This window comes from Vitis vinifera, chromosome 6, assembly GCF_030704535.1.
Source record: "Vitis vinifera cultivar Pinot Noir 40024 chromosome 6, ASM3070453v1".
NCBI classification, from domain to species: domain Eukaryota; kingdom Viridiplantae; phylum Streptophyta; class Magnoliopsida; order Vitales; family Vitaceae; genus Vitis; species Vitis vinifera.
In genome coordinates this window covers 9,146,548-9,170,763 of record NC_081810.1, presented here as the reverse complement: position 1 = coordinate 9,170,763, position 24,216 = coordinate 9,146,548, and the positions used below count along the sequence as shown (strand labels likewise).

At 37.1% G+C, this 24,216-nt stretch overlaps 2 protein-coding genes and 1 non-coding gene across 5 annotated transcripts in view; 2 read left to right on the top strand and 1 right to left on the bottom strand.

Moving 5' to 3' along the window:
* The window catches only part of LOC100243299 (ABC transporter B family member 25, mitochondrial), a 57,962-nt gene extending 55,923 nt beyond the window's left edge, over positions 1-2,039 (top strand). For both annotated transcript variants that reach the window (XM_002275866.5, XM_010652494.2), the window contains exon 20: positions 1,568-2,039. In XM_002275866.5, coding sequence (XP_002275902.2) covers positions 1,568-1,711 — 144 coding nt within the window. In that variant the 3' untranslated portion in view covers positions 1,712-2,039. The remainder of the gene's footprint in view (positions 1-1,567) is intronic.
* On the top strand, positions 1,927-14,628 carry LOC104879511 (uncharacterized). Of its 2 annotated transcripts, none has more exons than XM_010652493.3 (10): positions 1,927-2,023; positions 4,367-4,616; positions 6,551-6,593; positions 6,689-6,767; positions 6,913-6,958; positions 7,049-7,147; positions 7,428-7,496; positions 7,595-7,892; positions 10,044-10,177; positions 12,403-14,628. In XM_010652493.3, exons 2-10 carry the CDS (start codon positions 4,395-4,397, stop codon positions 14,389-14,391), a joined length of 2,979 nt encoding a protein of 992 aa, XP_010650795.1. In that variant the 5' UTR covers positions 1,927-2,023; positions 4,367-4,394; the 3' UTR covers positions 14,392-14,628. The 2 variants fall into 2 exon arrangements, with proteins under 2 accessions (XP_010650795.1, XP_010650794.1); XM_010652492.3 differs by lacking the exon at positions 1,927-2,023 and adding an exon at positions 2,145-2,889.
* A 5,391-nt stretch (positions 14,629-20,019) lies between these two features.
* MIR319F (microRNA MIR319f) lies at positions 20,020-20,212 on the bottom strand. Its single transcript, NR_127796.1, has one exon. It is a non-coding gene; the product is annotated as a microRNA MIR319f (primary transcript).
* Between the last annotated feature and the right edge of the window lie 4,004 nt (positions 20,213-24,216).

Genomic DNA, 24,216 nt, shown 5'->3' with positions numbered 1-24,216 from the left:
ACAATTATCGCTCTTACCTAGTCGAGCATAGCATTGTAATGAGTGTAGTGAGTCGATTTATGCACTCACGCAGGGAAGAACATTTCGAAGCAACTAACCGAATTCTCATTTAAAAGGGTAATCTGGAAGGGGTTTATTGTTCAAGAATCGTGGTCACTTGTAGATCGAAGCTTACATCGATGTTGATTGTGCAGGAAATTTAACAAGTCAATAGTCTACATATGGTTACCGTACATTTATGGGAGGCAACCTAGCGACTTAGAGAAGCAAGAAGCAGATTGTGGTAGCTAGAAGCAGTGTGGAGGCTGAATTTAGAGTAGCAACTCATGGGTTTTGCAAACTTTTATAGCTGAAAAAGTTACTTGAAGACCTCAAAGTGAGAAGTCCTATGCCTATGAAGCTCTATTGTAACAATAAAGCAACAATCAATATAACATATAATCTGGTTCAACATGATAGAACCAAACATGTAGAAGTTGACCAATACTTCATTAAAGAGAGGTTAAACGGTGGAATGATCCACATGCCTTATATTCTTGGCAAATGCTTTTAATAAGGGCTACACAAGGGGTACTTCGATAGCATAACTGGCAAGTTTGGGTACAAAAGACATTTTCGAGCTAGTTTAAGGGGGAGTGTGGAAAGACTGATTTGGATTCACTGTTGAAAATTAGGAGATTCATTGCTAAAATTAGAAAGCATTATCCCTATTTAGAATATTGTACTCTTTAAAATTGAATTTGAATTATTTTTTGTAAATAAGTTATTCACTTAACTCAATTTAGACCATCCTATCTATAAATAATATTGTAGATCCCATGTGCACTATAATAATGAGAATCAGAAATTGATTCTCAATTCATCTTTATGTTTAAGGGCTTATCTTAAATCCCCTAATGGGGATTGAGATATAGAAGTAGAGATACTAGCATCGTTGGAGGACTTGTTGCAGGCCAAAGCTTTGCCTCTACAATCTAAGAGTGGAGAAAGATCTTATTGTTGTTATTTTCTGGATGTCTATTAGGGAGAGAGGCTCATGGTAGTTGGATGGTTGGCTTTGCAAAATCTTAAGTAGTCCTAGAGAGGTTGGTACCCTTTCTATTGGGTTCTGCATTCAGCTAGTCAACCCCAGGACAGGTTAGCTAAGTGAGGAGCAACGAAGCAGATTTCTTTTGTTGGAGTCCATACTTCTCTCAGTGTATGGAGCATTTTAGTATGTGTGTATATTGCTCATTCTGCATTCAGTTTGTGTAGTTAGTTTAGTTTTTGTAGAGCAATCTGCTTTTCAACTTTTTGATCCATAGTTGTATATTTTAGAAGGATAGCTCATCCTTCTTTGAATTCACCATTTCAATAACAATGAATTCTGTTGTCCCTGATCAAAAGAAAAAAAAATTAGAGATCTTATTTTTTTGCACAGCAGGGTAGCCAAACCCTGCTCTACACCATTGAGGTTCTTCCTTTGCCAACATATTTGGTCTCCTATCCCTCTCTTACTGTTTTTCTATTCATTGGTCCTATTTATTGAAATACTTTAGGATTTCCTTTTCTCAATTCTGGTTTTCAGATTATTGTTCTGGAGAACGGGACGGTGATTGAACAGGGACCACATGAAGTTCTATTGTCGAAGGCAGGAAGATATGCTCAGCTGTGGGGCCAGCAAAATAATTCTCCTGACGGAGTCGATCCCACCATTAAATTGGAGGCGTGAATTTCTTTCCCTCCCCACTCCTTCCCTCCCAAATTTCAGATGTTTACATTTCCCATCATTTTTGGCCTTTATGTGTCGATGAACTGACATTGAAAGAATCACTTAATTTATCGAATGTTATTAGCACTTATATTATCCATCATCAGAAACTTATAACAACTCTAGTGCTGTAAGCTCTATGCCTTTACTCTTTGACTGGATCAGAAAAAAGGTTCAGAAGATAATGGCAGCCAGTGTTAAAATGGTGGTGGACTGCATTTGGATCCTGTAATAAATTTTGGCATTGAAGCTCTGAAATGGTTCAAAGGACAGGTACTGAATTTAGCAAGTAACTGACTCCTGCTTGTCTATAATGATGAATCATCTGTTAGCAGCTTTCACTGCAGTTTATTGCAATACCTCATAGTTATTCACTTTTTACCAGCTTATGAAGATTTCTAGGTATGAAGAACGGTTCAAATAGTTTGATAATGTTGAATTTAATTATTGCCTACGTTTTCTTGTTTCCTTGTTTGTGTATGAGCAACCTATGTCTCAGGTTAAAGAAGTTCCTCCCCATTTTACTCCCTACTCAGGATCTTACTGTTTATTTTAGCTACAAGTCCTACAAAACACATCTAACTTCCCTTTCGGCATTTTCAAGTCTTAGCTCAGTTGGCACTGAGGTTGAAGTTTGGAGGTTTTCCTTCCCACAGCTTTAATCTTTTTCTAGGACTATGATTGTGCTTTCCTTTTCGTTTCAAATGGTAAATTAGAAAAGATGTATTACATCTGATGCCCTGTCTTATATGGCAGAGGTTGCAGTTTGGAGAATATATTCGAGCTTACTCATTACTTTTGTCGCATCTGTAATGACATTACCAAATGTATCACCAATATGCAAAATGTGGCATAACAATATCATATTGAACCAAATTGAATATTATTGCCATATTTAGCACAAGAAATGAATCACCGTACATTTGTCAAATTGATGCTCCACGTAACACCCTTGCTGTCACCGACACAAGACTCGATTATCGGCGAGAACCCACCTTAAATAGGTCGAGTACTATGTGAAAGGGCACCTTAGGCTTAATGGAGCACCTTGATATGGTGCAGCAGCAATAGGGTTTTTGACAAATCTGAGAGATTTTCTACCATTCAAGGTTGATTGCTTTGGTATTGAGAAGGATTTGGTAACCATTTTTCCTTTTTCACTTGTTTGCTTTCTTTGTACCGTGAGTGATGCAAATGTTTTATTCTGAAAAATGTTTCTCTTTTAGGTTAGATTTATTTTATCATTGCTGTTCAGATAAATGCTATGGTGGATTTCATGAAAAATGTCAAACCTTTATATGTTATTGCCTTAAAGGAAAAACCCTAATCTAACATAAGGAAAGGAAGGAGAGTTGCGCTTCATTGTTGCATGCCGAAATCGAAGCCTCCTTATGTTATTTTTGGTGGATGATGTCTAATGAAAGGCTACATTATCTTTGTTTATCGAAAATTTTCATCATCTGTTTTTTTTTTTTTGGGGAGATCGAAGTCTCTGTTTCCTTTGTTGTTACAAATCTTTGCTAATTGGAAAACTACAGAAACTAGACAAATCGAACAATTCAAAAAAGCATTGTATATCATTGTTGCATGCCCAATCAGGGTCTCCGTTATATTTGTTATTGTGAATCATGTTCGATCCAAGTCTCTATTATCCTTAGATTTTATTTTGTATATTGAAATCTCCTTTAGCTTTGTTTTTATAGATTCAAGTTACCTTTTTTTTTGTTTTTGCGGATCTCTTCTTTTTTGTTGAAAAACCCTAGACTAGTGTCATATCTTTGGTTGATTTTGTTTGCATCTTTAAATAGATACATGATATAAATGTTTTTAATTTTATAAATAAATTAAAGCATGTTACCGGATATGTTGAAGGATATGAAACATTTCAATCTCACCATCTCAATGCCCTTGACATTTTAATCTGAATTTTGTCTACTTATTCTGTATCATCCTAAAGTTTTGTTTGACTAGGGTTTTGATGTTTCATTGATGACATAAAAACAGTTTCCTTCCATTTTTGTGACTATATGTTTGGCTTTGAAATTACCAAAATGATGTGGAACAGGTAGCCCCTGTTCCTGGGGCTCATATGAAAGCTTTGACTTGATCACTTGTCTCTCTTCTTATTATGACCAATAAAGACAAACCAACCAAAATCAAATGGGCAGGATGCAAGGAATAAAATGATTTTGGGGTCTAATCATCAAAAAGACCAATGGGGTCTAATCATCAACCATTGGTCTTTTTTACTTGTCTGAAATTTTGCTTTTTCTTAATGAAGACAGAAAACAAAAAAAATATAACTAAAGCTGTTGCTGTTAGTGCTTGGAACTTCAACTTGATCTCTGCTGCCATTTTTTTTTTCTTCACTAGCCTTAGAGACAAATTTAAAATTTTAGGCTTCTTTGATTATCTTCATTTTTCCATAATCATCATATCACGGTTCCAACAAAGAAAAGAAAAGGGGGCTGTCTGTACCATACATTCAGGTGCTGGGGGATGTTTTTTGGGTCTTGTGTACAGAGGTTCTGTTTGTTGTATAGAAAATTAAAAATAATAATAATAAAGGAAAGCAGGTTTGAATGTGGAAATTTGCTGTGTTGTGTTGCATGGCAGCAAAGTATATGTATTACAGAAAAGTGAAATGTCAAAGGAAGAAGAAGGGTACAGAAGGAGGAGCTCCCGTTTATGGGCCTTAGAGGAGGCAGCAAAATTTAAACAGAAAGAAAAAGAGGAGAAGGACAAGGAGGCGAAGGAGAAGCTGAGAGCAAAGCAAAATGCCTCACCTTCCATGCCTTTGCCTGACCGCAAGAGGGGCCGGAAGAAGAAAAGGCTTGAAGAGGTTGTGGTTTCTTCTGTTGCAAGGGTAACATTTTCAACTTTCTTCTTCTTTGCCTATTACATATTATATGCACATGCACTCTCCACCCCAATTTTTCCTTTTTTTTCTTTATCCATTCCAAAATCCCAGTTAGTTAAAACCACCAGTAACTGCATTCATGCCCACCACCCCAAACCATGCTTATTATTATCCTTAATTCTCAGATGTTTTAGCTGTAAGAAGTCTTGCTATCTTAATGACCTTAACTGCATCTCCATATCCATATCCATATTTCTTTCTTTCCAGTTTTTACATCACATGAACCCAATTTCACTTCTTCTGTCTCAATCCACTAATTGAAGTAACCTCACATATGTGACCTTAAATTGTCATATTCAAGCAGCTCTGTTTAGCTTAAAATTCTATTCACTTTATCTAAATGGATGCTCCCTTGTCTTTTTCTACAAAGTTCAACTACTTCACATTCTACAGTATCACCTTCATTTGTTAGGCCACCCTTACAGTCTCTTACTGAGGTGTAAAGGATGAGAAAAGCCATGTACACAATAACACTATGTTTCCACTGCTAGAACAGGTTACAGAATAGCAAAATGAATCTTTTTTAGTGGTGGAGAAAGCCATGATTGAAAGCCTAATCAATTGATCTTGGGATAAACAGTCTCCATTGCTTATGTTTTTTCCACTTAACTATTGGTTACATGGGAAATGAGACCCAATATTTCTACTGTGAATTTATCAGCTGTTTGTTTCACTAATATAACTATCTGATCCATCCATTTCTTTGGATGGAATCGGATTCAACAAAAATCTGTTCAGTGATAGAAGGAATTTCCGACTTACCCTTTCGTGTGATCACAAAGGTTTTATATGAACTTAAGATCTGCAGTTTTATCATAAGACCCATATGCATACTTTCTTATAATTGGTAGTATGACTCCACGCCAATGCCAAAATTGGTCAATGTTAACAATCTTTTTTTCTCTCACATCAGGCTGTATGGTTCTAACCAGTCAAGTCTCCTAAGTGCATAGTCATGTGGCCATCACATGTAATAACTTATTTTATCGCAAATTGCAAATATTGGAATATGTCATTGTTTCCTAATGGTTCCCACATCAAAACTTTTATGCATTTCATGTGTTCCAATTCGAGTGTTAACACGCCTTTGCTCACTTTGTTTTTTTTAATCTTACTAGAAATGAACAGATTCAATACCTTTTATGTATGCAAACAAGCATGCCGGATTTTTTTTATTTGCTAGAAGACACTATTTATGATCATGTGTTTTTTGTGATAAGACACATACCTTCCCTGGGAGCTTACCACTTCTCATTCTCAAATTCAACATGTGTATACACACAATCTTCTCTTGAGACTGAAATGTGTTTTATCTCGATTTTAATTTTCATATGCTATGGTGCTTAGGCTTTATATTTGAAACTGGCTGTGCAAGCCATTGAAAAGAAATTTGGTTGGTGAAAAGATGCTAGGCTTGATCGAGTCCTGGAATAGAAAAAACCATACAGTGTTTAGTATCAAGTATATGCAAGAATTAGCAGGCCACTACATCTCTTACCTTGAATACACTAATTTTGGGCAAAATAGTTCTGGTACTGTAGGCTTGATAGATGAAGTTTTTGATGTGTTGATAGTCATCTTGGGATTCCAATTGCAAAATTGGTTAGGGTTTGGGCCTTGAAAGCAGCCAGTTGGTGCAAAATGCACAATTTTAGGACTCTATCCAACTCACCTCTCCAAGGGCCCCACTTGCAGGATTAGCAACAAGTCATGGCATAGCCACTGGGCATAGGGATTGTGGTTCTAGTTAATTCTAGTTGTAGATGCACAAACTTAATTACAAACCTCACTTTGGGAAGATTGATGGGATTGTCATAGTGAGCTTACAATTGTTTTGACATTGCATATTTTTATCTCCTATCTCATTTCCACTCATGCAGGATGGAGAAAACCCAAAAGATGAAGATCCTCCACTCAACCCTGGTGAGCTTGTTATTTGTAAAATATGGTATTCTATTTAAGATTTCAATCCCTATAGTCCTGTGTCTCAATAGAAATCAAATGCTTGCTTGTATAAGATCAACCAGCAATCTTACCATCTACGAAACCGCTTCCAGAAAAGAGCAGACTTGAATTTATCCTGGATATACTACAAAGGTAAGTGATCTTTTGTGATCATTCTTTCTGGTATACTCTGCAAGGAACTCTTTGCTTGAAAATTTTAAGAAAAAAACAGTCTACATTTGTAAATTTAACTCACACAAAATGGTTTCTTATTTTTAACCATTCTTGCTACCTTTAGGAGAGATACACATGAAATATTCGCTGAGCCAGTTGATGCTGATGAGGTTGGTAGTGGTTTTTGGTTTCTACATATAATGTTCTGAAATGTTCTTAATTTTTATAATCCACAAAATGGCGATTTCTTTCTTTGGTAGGTGGAGGGTTACTATGATGTTATCAAAGAGCCAATGGATTTTGGGACAATGAGGGCAAAACTCCAGGAAGGAATGTATAAAACTTTAGAGCAATTTGAGGTTTGCTCTTTATTCAGCATTTATTTCCTCCTTTTTTTGTCTTTTTCCTCTTGTTTCTCTTTTAACCTGACCACATGTCTCTCACCAGCAATCTGCTGCTTAGTATGCATGATACACGTGGCAGTTTCTATTTCATCATGGATCATATGTATCACACACACACACACAGACTACTCACCTACCATCATGAACGTGAAAATTTTAACATTTTTCACTTTGAGGACATTATTTGAATAATCAACTAATTTCTTTTTTTTTTCATTTTTTCTTTTTTTTGCAGCATGATGTATTTCAAATATCCAGCAATGCAATGCTTTTTAACTCATCAACTACTGTTTATTTCAGACAGGTAGTCTCATTATCCATACTAAATAGGATAAAGTGAGCCTAATGTGTTTGCGAAGAAGATCTCAGTAGTGTCATTAACATGAACCTTGTGATCTCCAGGCTCGTGCTTTACGGGAACTGGCCCAGAAGGTTTTTGATGCTCTTAAAACTCATCCAGAAACATTAGAATTGGAGTTCTCCCAGATAAGAAGACGCCCTGGTAGGAAACCCCAAGGTGAGGGGAGTGTTTCACACACTAAACTTGCAAGTAACTTGAAGTCCATTGGTATTGGTGTTTCATCAAATGGTAGAACATGTTCCTTAAATGGACCATCTATCAGGAGAAATACCCAAGCATACCTTGCAGCATCTCGCTCAATTTCTCGTGCTGATCAGAAAGATAAAGCAATTCTTTCTGGTAAGACATTTAAACTAATCTGCATTGTATTTCTTAGCCTACAATACTTGACAGATGGCTGGTGTTTGGACAGTATTATCGCAATACAATTAGGAATTCAGTTTTCCCTTTTCATTCCATTGTAAGACTTCTGTGCATTAGAGTGCTTTAGGTCGTCTTCACTAGTTTGGTATACATTCATGGCTTACCATGACAAAATGACAATTTCATGTTTTTTGTACTTTTGACATCTTTGTCAACTGGTAAATCTTTATGAATGCATGTTTTAATGGATTTCTCTACCAGTTGATGTGGATGCATGCTTTGATATCAGTCTTCTACATAAAGTTGTCCTGATATCTGCCCTTTCATATTTTTTTCCATGCAAAATGAAACATATTGCCAAAACCAACTGATGTATGTTTCTGGTAGTTTCCTTACAAATGTTCTGTACAGTGTTTTGTGTTTGTGTATCAAAGAAAGTCTTGATGGTCTAGAGTATGCAATTGAAGACAACCTCTGTGGCATAGCCATTAATATACCTTGATATTAATCATAACTATTTTATACCTTGTTTCCTTTGAGATAGTAAGGATGCACTATTTGGCCTCCTCATAGTTTGAAAATGATTTAAGGTTTATGCTTTTGACATTTCAACTTGAGGCTAAGCCAATTCAAGGCTTTGACATGATGATGTGACTCATGATGTATGCTCCTCTTCCTTGAAATTTTCTACATTATTTCTGCAATATCTTATGTTATTCTAACCAAAACATGGGGTCTTTTCTATAAACTGAGCTTGATTCTGAACTCTTTCAAATTTTGTTGAATGTTAATGCTTGCCTTGGTGGATGTGTTAATGCTTGCCTTTGTGGATGTATAGAGCCAGAAGCTTACACTAAATGTTATTTCAATCTCTTTGCAATAGTTTCTTAGAAGCAACATCTATGTAAAAATGATATCTAGATATGAGTTTCTTTGTGATATTATAGCCTTGAGATTCCTATAGTCTATAGTGTTAAGTTATTTGTCACTTGCATTGCTGGCTAAAAGTTGAAATACATCCACCAAATATTGGTTTTGTTCCTTAGATTTCTCTCTTATGTCTCTTTAGCATCAGACCCTAGTGCCACAAAGCTATGTTTCAGGGTCTTGTTGTTCCTGACCATGATTATGGTTTTTGAAAGTACTTTTGAGAAGCAAGAGAAGCAATTTGTTTCTTGTTCTGACAAAGGAAAATGATGCATATTTGGCAAAATGCTCCCTCCCAAAAGTTACTGATAAATAATGAAGTATGTGAGACATGGTGTGGATGATGTTGATGGTCTAGGTGATGGTAGAATTGGTTATTATGGCAGTTGTGGTGTTGGTGCATGTGTTTCTTATCATGATACAGTAACTAGAAATGTCTTCAACAGAATTGGGGGCTCCATGGTGTCTAGTGTTGTTGGTCCTCTGATGGTGGTAACAGTGATCATAGCACTGGTCTGTTGCTGATAACAATGGTGTGCGTGCAAAGCATGCCAAATCAATAAATCAATAAGTAAAAAAAACAAAAACCAAAATGGCTCAAAAACCATGCATTTTTGCTTCTAATCAGTAATCAATCTTTTGCTTTGAAGAAATACTTTGAAGGAACCTTCATAATTTTTTATAGGGAACTTCAAAATGTGTCACCAAATGGAATTGATTTTCCTAAGGCCAAAATGGCAAATCTTCAGTTTTCTGATTTTCCTTTTCCTTTTTTGGTCTCATCCACTAGTGGTTTCCAAACAGTGCCTAATGCCATCTTGTATTATTATCCATGGTAGAATATAAAGGTATGTGCTTTAAGGACCATCCTTTATAATTGACTTTGATGTTTTGGACCTTTATTTACATTTTTTATTGGAATGCAAATGAAGGTCCAAAACACCAAAGTCAATTATAAAGGAATGGTAAGGATAGCCAAGGATAGCCACTAGGAGTGCTGCTGCTGGAACCAAATGTGTTGCTCACTTTCTATGATAGCAGGAGTCCATAAAATGCTTGCACATATGTACTAATCGAATCCTTTTTCTCATTACATCTGTGGCATTTACAAGCACTACTAAATTTTGCATCATTTATGGATCGATCCTCTTATAGAGTGTACAAGATGCTAACTCGATTTCTTTTTCCCCTTCTCCCCAGGGTCTAGAGGTGGTAGGAACTTGAATCAAATGGAAACTGAAAGGCGCCGAACATATAGGCCTTGGAGTACTTTTGCGAGTGAGAATGACTTACTAATTTCAGCAGTTTATAATGAATCAAAACAACTTATTCAGGTAACTTCCACATGCATACACACAGTTGCTTCTTTGTTCCATTTTGTTTTTTCTTATCGAAAAAAGTTGCCAACTCCATCTTAACTACTCCCCTACACCACATAAACATCCCGCTTCCAGAAAATTTTTAAATTAAAATTTTTTTTTTGAAAAAAAAAAAAAAAGGAAAAAACTCAAGCACATGCATGCACACAGACCAAAGCCAAAAGGAACTAAAATACTAGTAACTAGCAAGTAAATTATGTAATATGATTAAAAAATATATATTTATGTATATTTCAAACTCCAATGTTTAGATTTAATTTGTTCGCATGTAGACAATAAATACCATAATCTGCTTGCATTGTGATGCATGGGCCTCTCTTTGCATTTATGCTTTTGGTGGTTCATAACTCCTTGTGTTGCCAAACTTCTAAGCTTCTACTTTGGGGTTCCTTGGATCACTATGTAGTTAAAATAAATGTGTAGCTTTCTATGCTAGTTTCTAGAAGTTTGAAATCAGAATGTTAATTTTTTTTTTCTTTTGTTGTTGCATAATATGTGCAAGTTTTGATTGGGAATTACCTATGGAAGATGTTGCTTGTCTTTTGTTATTCCTTTCATTTCCTTGCTGACACCAAGTCCTCCTCCCTACTCTTACCTGCTTGACCTCCTCATGACAGAAGTGTCTGATTAACATGTGGACCAAACAAGAAATGTTTTGAAAGTGGTTTTGGTTATATCAAATACTATTGCTGCCTTTTTGTCATTGATCTCTGTCTTATAAAATCCCCAAAGTCACATATTTCAATTGATTCATATCAATCAGAAACCAGTGTTCTCATGTACATTGCATGTATACATGCAAACTCATACACAACCATGTGCTTTTCTGAAGGACAGGACCATTAGTCAGATGATCCCCACTATAGTGCTTTGGTTTTTTTTTTCATGGGCAAGAGATATTGTTGAAATCTCCCAACCAAAGAGGTGCACGGTGCACCAACATGTATGGAAGGTATCCAAGGTGCACCACATGGCATACAAAAAGAACAAGAAGCAAAATAACAGGCTACATACAGCCTATTTCAGTTCTAAAATCTCTATAAAATCTAGAAAAATAAATAAATAAGACTGTGATCCCTCCCTCCCATCTCTCTTAGTCAAAAAGAAAAAGTGTCTGGAGAAAATGGTCTTTAAGGGCCAGGTTTGACATCTGAAGACTCTTAAAAAGTCCTATTCCACTTTTTTGAACACCAAAATAAGCATAAAGAGTCATTGTCCAAAACGTTTGGCTTTAGTTACACATGGAACTATCATGCCAAGCAAATAGACATTCTAACTGCTTTAGGAAGAACCCAACTCAGTCCAAAAAGTGAGTACATAGAAGACCACAACTTGCTGGCCTGTTCATAATGAATGGGGATGTGATTGATTGTTCCATCCTTCTACTTGTACAAGCAGCAAATTTGACAAGGGACCATCCCCTGGTCATGACTTCATTAATAGTAAAAGTATTTCTGCAGACCCCAAAAGGGGCACACTCCTTTGAGGGAGCTATTAGGTAAGGAAATGCAAATATTTGAATAAAAAGAAAAATTGACTTCACAAAGAAAATGCCCTTTTTCAAGGCTCTTCACATCCATTTGCATACTTTAACGGTGAAGAAGCTACAAAAGAGACTCAAAGGCACCCATCTTCTAGTCCTGAAAGCTTCTCTTGAATATAAGAAGCCAGTGACCTGTCTCCTTGTCCATCCACCATGGATCCAAGATCCATGCCTCTATCCATAGTTAAACTATAAAGGTTAGGAACTCAGTCTTTGCTACCTACCCACACCAAACATTTGGTCCTCTGCCCATTCCCTACCTCAAAGCTCACCCTAAGATGAAGCCCATCCCAACCCCTACTAATTGCTGTTATTGAGGCCCGTTCCATAAGTTTGCCTCCTATCCTATAACTCTGAAGTGGATTTTCTCTCTGTGGACCTGCCACCCCATAGAAAATCCCTTGGTACTTTTCTAGCCTTTCTCCTTACCTTGCTAGGGATCACAAAGGAAAACAAAAGATAGACTGGTAATCTAGAGAGAGTGCTCTTAAGAAATGTGATAATGATATTTATTTGTGTAAGACATATTGTTACTAAACTTTGATATGCTTCCTGTGCAATAACTTCATTTTGTTTTCTTTTCCACTTCAGCTACAATTCTATTTCTATGCTGATTTTTATGTGTTTGATGTTTTAGGTTAGGAATGGGGATGGTGGGTACAAAGAAAGTTTAATGCGATTTCTTAAAGATATGGGACCAACAGCCCAAATGGTTGCCAATAGGAAAATGGCAAACTGTCCAACTGGAGATCCAAGTTCCCAGTCTGTGACTCCAGCCCCTTCAGCTAACACTCCAAACCATCTGCTTCCTGCATCAACCTCCCAAACAGGAACACCTTATCTGGGTGCTGTTACAAATTGCCCAACGCCTCATAATTTCCAGCAAAACTTACCTGGGGATTCTAGTGGCTTTGCAGATGCTAATGACAGATTGACTGTCGGTGGTAATGCTTTCAGAGGAAATATTCATACCCGCAACAGCATGGATATCCATAGTGGAGCTTACAAAGGAAAGATGGTTTGTCTTCCTGGAAGAATGAATATTCCTAGTGCTATCCAAGGGGAAATTTTTCCTACCAATTACATGATGGGAACTCAAAGTGCTTTACAAGTTCAAAGGACCTATCCTGCTACCAGAAAGAATACTGATAACACTGTGCTTGGAGAAACGGCTGTTAACAAACCTGCCATAATGGACATTCGCAATCCTACCAGAGAAGAGATGATTCACACCAGTGACAAAATGGGTCTTCTTCGTGGAGCAGTGAGAGAAGATTCCATGAAGCAAAAACAGAATGCCCAGATCCACTCAGGCTCATACTTCCCAATTACTGGAATTAAAGATTTGAACTCTGTTGGGAGTACAGGAGCTGTCAGAGAGGATTCCAGTAAGCAGAAACAAAACACCCAGATTCAGTCAGGCTCATACTTCGCCCTTGCTGGAGTGAAAGATTTGAACTTTGTTGGGGGTACCAGCTCTGTTGGAGAAAATTCCACTGAGCAAAATCAGAACACCCAGATTCGGTTGAGCTCATACTTCCCCATTAGTGGAATGAGAGATTTGAACTCTGTTGGGAATACTGGAGCTGTCAGAGAAGATTCCAATAAGCAAAATCAGAACACCCAGATTCAGTCAGCCTCATACTTCCCTATTACTGGAATTAAAGATTTGAACTCTGTTGGGAGTGCTGGAGCTGTCAAAGGAGATTCCCCTAAGCGGAATCAAAACTCCCATATTCAGTTAGGCCCATACTTCCCTATCACTGGAATTAAAGATTTGAACTCTGTTGATAGTACTGGAGCTGTCAGAGAAGATTCCACCAAGCAGAAACAGAACAGCCAGATTCAGTCAGGCTCATACTTCCCATTTACTGGAATTAAAGATTTGAAATCTGTTGGGAGTACTGGAATTGAAGATTTGAATAGTCCCTCCATTAGGATCACAAACACCAGTGGCAAGCATAAAATGATGGATTTGATGATGGACTCTTGCCAATTTGATGATCAGGTACAGCTGGCTCTGTTGGCCACGGAATCTCAGTCAAGGCTGCTTGAATTTGGGTCTAAAAGTGAATCATCATTGTTGCCTTTACAAGTAGCAAATATGACAAGCTCAGGCTATGCCACCACAGCCTTCCATGGCTTGGGTTCAGATTATATGGGAGGGGAGGACCTGACTGATGCTCCACTGATCCCGAATTATGGAGCCATATCTGCTCGAGAAGGTCAACTCCTGGAATGGAGCCGACCCACACCATGGGGACTGCAGGCAATCCATGATTTTCCATATAAGAAAATGCCAGCAGGTGGGATGAATTCATTTCCCCAGGATGCACTTGTTGCGCTTGGTGGGGTGAATCCAGTTCACCAGAATGCACTTGTTGGGCAAGGACCACAGCTGGCATCTGCTCCTCGAGGTCCTTTTGTTGATGCACTGAGTTTTTATGAGAGAGCCTCCAACCAAGGCTTCCAAGCAGAGGCTAGCGGTCATCATCTTGGGAATATCCAACAACAGCAGCCCGTACAGGCTTCTCAGCAGCTCAGGCAGGCTTCTCAGCAGCCCAGGCAGACTTCTCAGCAACCCAAGCAGGCTTCTCAGCAGCCTGATTTGGCTCTTCAGCTGTGAGCCAACAATTAGGTTTCTCATTTTGGTAAACCATAGAATAAATGGACAAATGAGTTACATGTTTTTAAACTGTTTTCTACTTAATGTCTAGCTATGTTTCAGGAGTCAGACAAATTTTGCTGTTTTTTTTCTTCATATAATGCTTCTGGGAGGATAATTAGACATACAGTTGGTGGCATCAGGCATGCCATAAGCTGAACTCTGGAGTTGAAAAGTAAAATAATTGAGTTACCAGCCTATCCCTTTTAATGCATAAAATGTCTGGAAATTAAGTATTGCTGCCTCCCTACCATGGTCATTTTCTGTGGTGGTTAAAAGGGATTAGGCAAAATTGAAGGTAAGTGAAGGATTTGGATCTCTTAATGCTTCTTGAACATGTTATTTTGAGGAGAAAACAGGTTCAGACCTCTGAATGGTTGCTTGAGTTTAGACAGAGAGATGAGTTTCATCTCATAATGACTTTCCATTTTATCAATTTTCCTTTTTGTATCAATTTGCAGGCTAGGTTATATTGCTGTCAAATTAGTGTGCCGCCTTCCTCACTCTGTTAAGTTTTGAATTTTTTGGTTGGTAACATCATTGGGTACTTGGAATATTGGGAATACAAGAGCTGGTTTAATCCAATGCCTCCTGCTTCGAGCTTCAACTGATTCAGACCCCAGCCCACAAACTTCATTCAGCTCAAGCTATTCTTAGCCCCAACTATCATCAAATTAATTCTGGGAAACCAAAATGCGCATGATTGGTTGGAATTTGATCTTCTTCAATGGAATTGTTGAATGCAACTTGTGATGCTTTTTCCTGAAGATGATATTATTCACATTCATTATTTATGTTGAATGTTTGCGTTTGTGAACTTTGGAATTTTATAATACATGGTATTAACATTTCTTCTTTCAACCAGTGTTTGATGATTGCATCTGTACAAGGTAAGTAATCCCATTGAGGATATTCCTTACAGAATCGAAAACCGTCTCGCCAACTTATAATTAATGTTTCAGATGTTCAAAATTGTGGATTCTAAAACTGAACAACTTGAGAAGGACATATCTTTGTGATTAAGCTTAATTTAATTCTCAGAATGTTTTAAAAGAAGTAACCCAATATGTCCCCAGTTTGGAGCCAGCCAACTTTAGTGAAATTATCCATATATATTTATAAAGTAAAAAATATTAAAAACACTTATTAAAATCACCATCAAACACATTTTTATCATTTATTTGCATTAATAATTTATCGGGCATGTGGTAGAAACACGGATTCTATCTATGCATTCCAAAAATTCTAGAATTGATTTATTCCAAAAACTCTCAAAGTGATTTATCCCGTTTTAAAGAAACATAGACTCTCGTTTTTGTTCCGCCTTCCATAAAAGCATATTTCTTATCTAATTAAAATCTTTAAAAATAATTATTATTATTATTATTATCATTATTATTTTTAGCTTTGACCAATATTATATTTTTGAAGTATAAAATTCAATTGTTTTCTATTTCTAGCTGTAAAACGTAGGGAGAAAGGGCTTAGACGACCTCCGTATTTAAGATGGGTATGGAAGAAAAAGACTTCTGCGAACATCTTTCTTCTACTGGGGAAGAAGAAAAGGAGGAAAAAGAAGTGCACCCTGCCTCCATGGCCAAAACCTTTTTCATTCAAACCATGTAACTGCCCCAGTCTTCTTGACTAAAGCCTAAAGCCTAAAGCCTCAAGCCTCAGATATGATTAATGGGAGTCGATAGTCTTCATCGTAACTCCATGGAGTAGACATAATATCATATGTGATGTTTAAATCCCATCATTATCCTTGAGCGAACCTGTCTCTCTAATAATCATTTTGAAATACTAAAGATTAAGATTAAAGTTTAGGCTTGGATTTTGAAAGGTGAAAGGGAAAGTATTTGGCTACTGCGAAAAATGACATAAAAAGTTACGTACGTAGCATTAGAAAATAGAACAAAAAGGAAATTATTGAATATAATCCTATCTTTTTATCTTTCTTGGCTTTTCCATTTATTTTTTTTCCCTTCTCCTTGTCAGTTTTTTTCTCTTCTTTGTGCTTCCATCATCCAATATGGAAATCTCACGGTGGGTAACGATTCTGCAATGGATGATGCCATAACAAATAATTGAGAAAGCAAAGTCTGAGAATTGATGGAATAAGGAATATATGGTCGAGAGCTGCCTCCCTAATACTCCTCCAGATGGAGGGTTGCCTTTCTTTTCGTAAAAGGATAAAGATAAAACAAAGGAAACAAAACGGGTGGGGCAGTTGGCCCAGTATCTCTCATCCATGCCGCCATTGCCGGCCGGTATTGAAAAATACAAGACAGAACGCATCCCATTCTCATTCTCATATGTAATGAATGGTAAATACATTATACCCATTTGCAGTTATCTTAAAAGCTCCAGCCAACATCATATGGTTTTTATATATTCTAATAGCAAGTTATTGTTAAAAACAATTTAAGGTGCTTTTTAGTTTTCATAAAACATTTTGAAAAGCACAATATCAAAAATCAAAAATAGTTTGAGGAACCTTTCATTATACATAAAGTGCATGTTTAGTCCCTTCAGGGATAATAAATTGAGAAAACTATTTTTTTTCTCATCACAATTAAACAAACCCACACCCACACCCTCAATCATTGATTACCCTAATCACCCTTGGTATCTTATAAATCATGCAGTTTTACTTTTGACCATGGGTTGAGAGCCCAACTCCCAGAATTTCATTAGCCTCACAAGCACTACAAACACCCTCATACATATATATTGTTAGTATGGGAGACTTTTAGGTTATTAAATTTTATTTTTCATATACTTATTTTATCTCTTTTATAAAATAAATAATCAACTAAACAATTTAAAAATACATTTATTCTTTCATAATAAAATCAAATATAAAAAATTATTATTTTTATTGCTTTCGTGAAAGCAGCATTAGAAAAATTGGTCGTCTAACATGCGCAAACTCATCCAAAAGAGATGTAAAATTGATGGAGATTTAAGGAAGGGCACAGAGGAAATTAATGTGACAGTAACCATCAGATTCCCATCTTTATTGCAAGGGAACTCAATGTAGCTCCAAGGCGTGTGGGCAGCAAAGACAGTGATCGGAGAGAGATGAGAGTACCAGGGTACTTTCGAGAACGGTTTTAAAAATAATTTTCTAGAATAATCATTGGTTATTTTCAAAAATTAAATTGCCATTCAAACTTCTGAGAAACCTTTTTTTTATTTTTGACTTATTTTTCATGAAAACATGCAAAAACTTTCAAAATATTCCCCATATTTCCAAACATCACTTACAACACCACCCTTCAAAGACAAAAACCAAAAGTATAAACACTTGAAATTTATTCTCAAAAACAACTTATTTTGGAAACAAATGATCAAAAAACAGTATTTTATCAAAACATGTTTTAATTAGAAAACTGTACTTTTCTATTCTTTCCAACATGACCTTAAATGCTTGACACTCCTGTACACAGGAAGAAGAATAAGAAGAAGAAATCAATGGCAGCCGTGTCTGCAAGTATACTGCAGGCTGCAGCGACCACCCCCAGTTAATTTAATACGTTTGACTCCCCATGCTCCACCCAAATTAATTGCTAGTGCCAATTACCACCTAATAATTTTATTGTAAGCCAAGGGTTCAAACTGACACATCAACGGTAAATACTAGTGTTCACTGACCATTTCCTAACTTCCAGACCTTGTACTCGTCAGCTGATAAAACCACAACATTTAGAAAATTCCAATACAAAAACAAAAACAAAAGACTTTCTGGTGGTATGCGAGCCATGAAAAGCCCCCAGCATTCAGCAGCCATAAACGTTGATTCATTCATTCATTCATTCCTTACACCCCACCCACCAACACCATGCAATGCAAAAAGTAGTCAAAAGTGGTGTGCATAAAGAAAGAGAGGGGGGGGCACAGAGATGATGAAAAATCCTTTTAAGATCTTTATGATCACCCACCAAGGCAAATCTCGCAAAATCTTTACTATTTCCAGGGCTTTATGCCAGCATTAAAATAGTATTAAGCTTTTCAACAAGTACCAGAGGCAGTATTAGGTCGAGAAAAGAAGAGGAGATGATTATGGGGCTTATTGTTCATGCAACATGACGACACCAATTCCGGATTTAAATATTAAGGGGATGATGATATTGCACCTTACAACACGCCACAGACAAGCCTTCAAATGGAAGAAAAAAAAAAGAAAAATATCATATCACAAACGCAGGAGATTGGACGAAACACATGCCCATTACTTTGACTAAATAATATATATATCAAACACAAGTGTACTTCCATCCTCGGTCCACACAAGGAACTGCGCTTTCCTTCTTTTTCTTCCCTTTTTTTTTTTAGAATTCAGTTCAGATTGGTACTTTACACGCACGCATCAAATATTAAGAAGTTGTTGTAGGACTTTAATAATGACTGTTGGCTCGAGAAAAGACGAGAACGATTGTAAATTCAAAATGAGCCTTAAAAAAAAAAATAATAATAACAGTACAGAAATGGAAAAGACTTATAGCTGCGGGTGAACACAGGCCGACACAGGCCGTACTCTTGTGATTAGAGAGCATATCGAGGTGGGTAAGCCGGAGATGGTGCTTACGGCTGCCTAGTCAGACAATCGGCGGACCCTTTGCCCTATATCCCTCTCACTCCCTCTCTCTCTCTCATATTAATATATCATATGGTTATTGTACAGAAAAAATCTCACGAATGTCAACAAACCATAAATTAGCTCCAAGTTCCAACCCCATTAAGGGTGGAGGGATTTGTTTTGGATAATGGGGTTTATCAAGTGGGCGCAGTGGCAAGTGGGAGCTCAAACCCATTTAATGCAAAAACTCAAAAACCCCTGGCCATGATTTTTGCATAATATTAAAAACCAACCACACCACACCACCCCACAAGAGACACCACTCCAAGTTCCAAGTTACAACCCACTTTCATCTCCACCCCCCAACCGTGAACTCTTTTTTTTCTCTTCAGAAAAATATGGCAATATAAGCTTAGGGAGGGAGGAGGATCCAAAGAATAAAAGGGAAAAAAGATCCAAATCTCTGCAGCTTTATCATTGCATTGAGAAAGTTCACCATCAACCAACAAAAGCTAGCAGTTTTGTATATAATGTAGAAAACCCTAAAAAGATATAAGCCCCTCCACAAGGGACGAAAAACTTGAAACTTCTAGTCAAATGACAGGTCAGGTTCGAAGAAACAGGTGCCTGTTTACCATTTCCAGGGCTACAACTCTCCAATGTCCATCAATGAAGCCAACACAAACTGGAGCAACTTAATACTAAAATAATACCATGTTGTAATAACTTTTCTAACCATTTGTCAGAGGCTCCCAAATGCTTCGGCACTGGGAAAGGGGAAAAAAAGAATGATACAAGAAACAAAAGTCTGAAATAAAACAACTCTAAACCATACCAAAAAATGAAGCAAAAATGTGAAACCAAAAGAATCATTCAAGCCCATAGAAAAACTGCATAGACTTATATCTAACAAAATAATTCCCCCTTAGGATCGAAATGTTTGCACTCTAACCGAATAGAAGTATAAATGATCAGCAAAGAAATTATACCAAAGGGTAAACATGAAGAAAACAGTAGAAGGGAGCTCCCTTCAGTCCAAGCACAGACAAGAAAAGGATGAAATTTACCTCCCGCATCATTCACACATTCACAGTAGTAAACTCCATTTCCATTCTACTGTGTTTGAATGAATGAGTCGGCAGCTAATCCAAACCCCTAACCCATCCATGAGTGGACTGAAGGAAGCTCTCTTAAACCACTTCTCATAATACACAGGCCCAAATACTCCAAACAACCTTTCATGGAATTGTATTTCAAAACATGTAAACTTAAAATGCCATACAATAAGCATTACATATGCGCATAGAACCTGCTCAAAAACGTAAAAAGGAAAGTGATATATCAAGGAATAATCATGAATTTAATTCATAGATTAGTGTATAGAAACAGCCACAATGTAGAATCAAGGGTTCCTTTACATCCAATACAGAAGCTACTCAGTGTGTAACTTATCACAAAGAAGACAAAAAAAAAAAAAAATATATATATATATATATAGGAACCACAAGCTGAGTAAAGATAATTTGTCAATGTATAACTAACTTATCACAAAGAAGACAACCACACACGAGTTCCGAATCATCTTAAACTTAGAAGACAGAGTGCATACTTCTTTTTCAGTCAGTAGACTGGTTAAACCAAGTACAACTAGTCACTTCCTGAATTCGGACAAATCATCAACTCTTTTGCTAATGATAACCGATGAGTCATGACATATACTAAATTGACACCAACCCTAGATTTCTGTCCATATTCCATTCCAACAATGGCTTGGAAGCTATCATTGGTATCTTATTCCACCATCCAAAGCAAAAAAATTTCAGAATCAGACTATAATGTGGGATCATTGAAAATTGATAGAGGGAGTATGTTTCTTTTCAGATCAAAATTTTATAAATTATGAACTTTCTGCTGCAAAACCACAAAGAAAAGAGAAAAAGGAAATATCAATCTAAATGTTACATTTTCATTCACGGAAAATCAATCTTGTTTAAGATTTTCAAACCCTAAAAGCAAACAAATGCCTATTCTCCATTAGGATCCGTCCAGATTCTAGGACTGACCATCAAAATCTGACAGTTCAAGTACTACTCTCAAACATATTAAGGAAAAGTCTTCAAATTGGGCCAAATATTAAACGGAAGTCCGCAATTTCTATCACACCAGAGAGTAAGCCAGGAGAGGCAAGATGGTTGCATGATCCCTAACCCTAACTAGTGAAAAACTGTAGCCACCCAAGAAAGAAAGATGACTGAAATATTGTTAATGCGAGAAAAGAAGAAAACCCAGTTTGCACTGGACCCTGGGATCAAAAACTACCACCCATAAACATAATAAGATCAAACAACACAGATCTAATATCAAATCAAACTCACGTAACATTATGCGCCTTTCATCTACATTAACAGAATACCTGGAGATCCGGGTAGCCATTTCCTTCATAATAAAATGATAAGATGGTAGAATTGCTAGCTTTATTATGAAAACCTTGAATCAAGTAGTCAGTGTCAAGCCTTTGGTTGTCCAAAACCTAAACGAGATCACTTTCTTCAGACAAAATAAAGTGAGTTATGTGCTCTCAATGAGGAGCATAAAGGACCAACTTGCTAAAATGGAACCAACGTAGGACCAATTTGGTTAAAACCCTTAAATATAAAGGGGGGAAAATAAAAATGGAATGACATAAACAAAGAGATTTTCAGCTAACTTACTAATATTCTTGAGGGTTAGTCTCCACCTATAAATGGGAACCCAATTGCTCCACCGCTGCTTCTCTGCATTTTAATAAACCCTAATTCCTAGTCTTCAGTAGAGATCAGCTGAACTGTTATACGAAAAAGCAAAGAGCGAGAGAGAGAAAGAGAAAGAGAGAGAGATAAAGAGAAGAACTTTCACAGTGAAGAAAAGGAAAATGAAATTTTTTTAAAAAAATCCAAAGCAAAAACGAGAGGAAGGAAGGAAGAAGGAAAGAGAAAAGGAAAAATAAAAACGAAAAGTTAAAAGAAAAGAGAGTTGCACAAATCACGGAAGAGAAGTGTGTTTTTAAGCAGGCAGAGGGAGAGGATGTGTCGCTGTCTTCATGAGAGTCAGAGAAGGGAAAGCGATTGAATATCTCTACAAATCTGGCAAGCAGTAGATAAAAGAGAGTGGGAGAGTGGGAGAGTGGGATTTTCTTTTCCTTTCTCAGGAGATTTTGCAGGAGATGTTGTAAGCTGTAAGCTTGTAACCCAAGGGAGTGTGTATTTATATTTGATAATAAAGCAAGCAAGCAACCGACCCCTCCTCTCTCTTCCCTGCACCCCCCTTTTTCTCTTTCAAAACTCAAGAGACTACCTCCCACACAACTCTGCTCAGTTTTCACTGCTCACTCGCTGCCTGTAATCGTAGAGAAAGAATAACATGTGGTGGGGTTTCTTTCTTTTGACCTGTAAGTTGCCTGCCCTTTAAACCACACACAGTTACAGTCACTCCCTCTCTCTCCTCTCTCCTCTGGCACTACATGTAGTCTTAGCCTTAGGCAGCTGCCATTACTATACCCACCCAGTATTTGTACCAAGCATATTACTGGGTTGGAGTTTACTGAGAATCACAACTTGAGAGTTGAGACAAAGTCATGATCACTGTAATATTATTTTCAAAATCACGTAAACACCCCTACCTTTCCTCCAAATCTCCTTTTCCATCCAACTTTTTGTTTTTCCAATGTGCATTTATATATATATTGTTATTATACTATTTAAATCTCTCATACATATTCCCTTGAAACCCCAAATAATAAAACGCTCAATCCAATTTATGCCATTCATTTTTCTCTTAGAGCCTGACGTTATACATTCTCTCAATCAGCCAGGTGAGAGTTTCGGCTTTTTCCTTTTCCAGTCCTGGCTTATGATACGGTGCAGATAATATTATTAATAATTATGCAGATGTAATGTACCTACCTATTGCACTGCAAGCCCTACCTACCTATTGCACTGCAAGGCCAGCCAGATGCTGTAGCCAGCTACTCTACTTGAATATGTGCTCGGATCTGGAGGCTTCCTCCATCCATGGTTCACTTCATAGTCCACAGTCCACGGTCCACACCACGACAGTACAGCCCTGTGTGAATACTTTTATTTGATGAGGTCGTCCTATGGCGGCATGTATCATGTGGGTTATGTCTTTATGTTCTTATACAACGGAGACAAAACCCTTTTCCTTTTTCTTAAGTTAATGTTGATGCTACAATTGTTTTGTATAAAATAGCTGTAGATAATGGAGGGTGTTGCCACCGCCGTCAGAGTTGTCCCACGTTGGTTTGTCTGGGCAGGAGGTGGTCATGGTCATGGCCATGGCCCATGCCTACCATTCACGCTATTCATTCTCACTATTTACTATTTTGCACTATGAACTCATCATTACTCATAGTCATTGCATCCTCCTGAACCCAATGTTGAAATCATCTGTATAAATATTCTTACTTAATAAATATAGCTTCAATAGCCTACTCTTTCAACTGCCTTTGCCCACTTAAGACTCGGCTTCTTGGTATAATCCTCATCTTCCAATTGAGGAGAGCTAGCAAAAATCTACTTAAAGAATTTACACATGCAAAACCTTTCTCTCCGCCTATTCTATATAAAGATATTGTGTACAATGCATGTAACACGAGAAACTTTCAAAAAACACCTCCAACTTAAATTTGTTCTCAAAAGTCATCTGATTTCAAAATAAATTTTAAAGAAAACATTTTATTTCTAACTTTTTTCCCAAGTTCTAAATAACAACTATTTTTAATAACAGTTTCCAAACAAAATGCAAAATGCAAAATACTTAGTGGATTTTCATTAAAGTTTGGATAAAGATGTAGGTGTTGGGCATGTTGTATTGATTGGGCAAGTGGGTTAAATAGTGACCTAAGCAAAATGGGCGTGATGATGAGAGATGGATGATGAGTTAGGGCTTGGCTAGCACGAGCAACACATGGGTTGATCCCTACTTTGAAACTGAGAGAGACTAAAAGGAGTTTGGTATAATATAATTGGGTATGCATAAGAAACAAGAATCAAGATAGAGAGACCAATGTGGGCGCAAAAAGCTAAAAAGTTGGGTAAAGACTGATCGAAGCCGGAGGCCCATGGAGGTGGGCCTGATGGAAATGGGCCTACAAAATGGTATCGGCCCACAATCTCAATCCCAAACCCAGCCATTCGGATCCAATT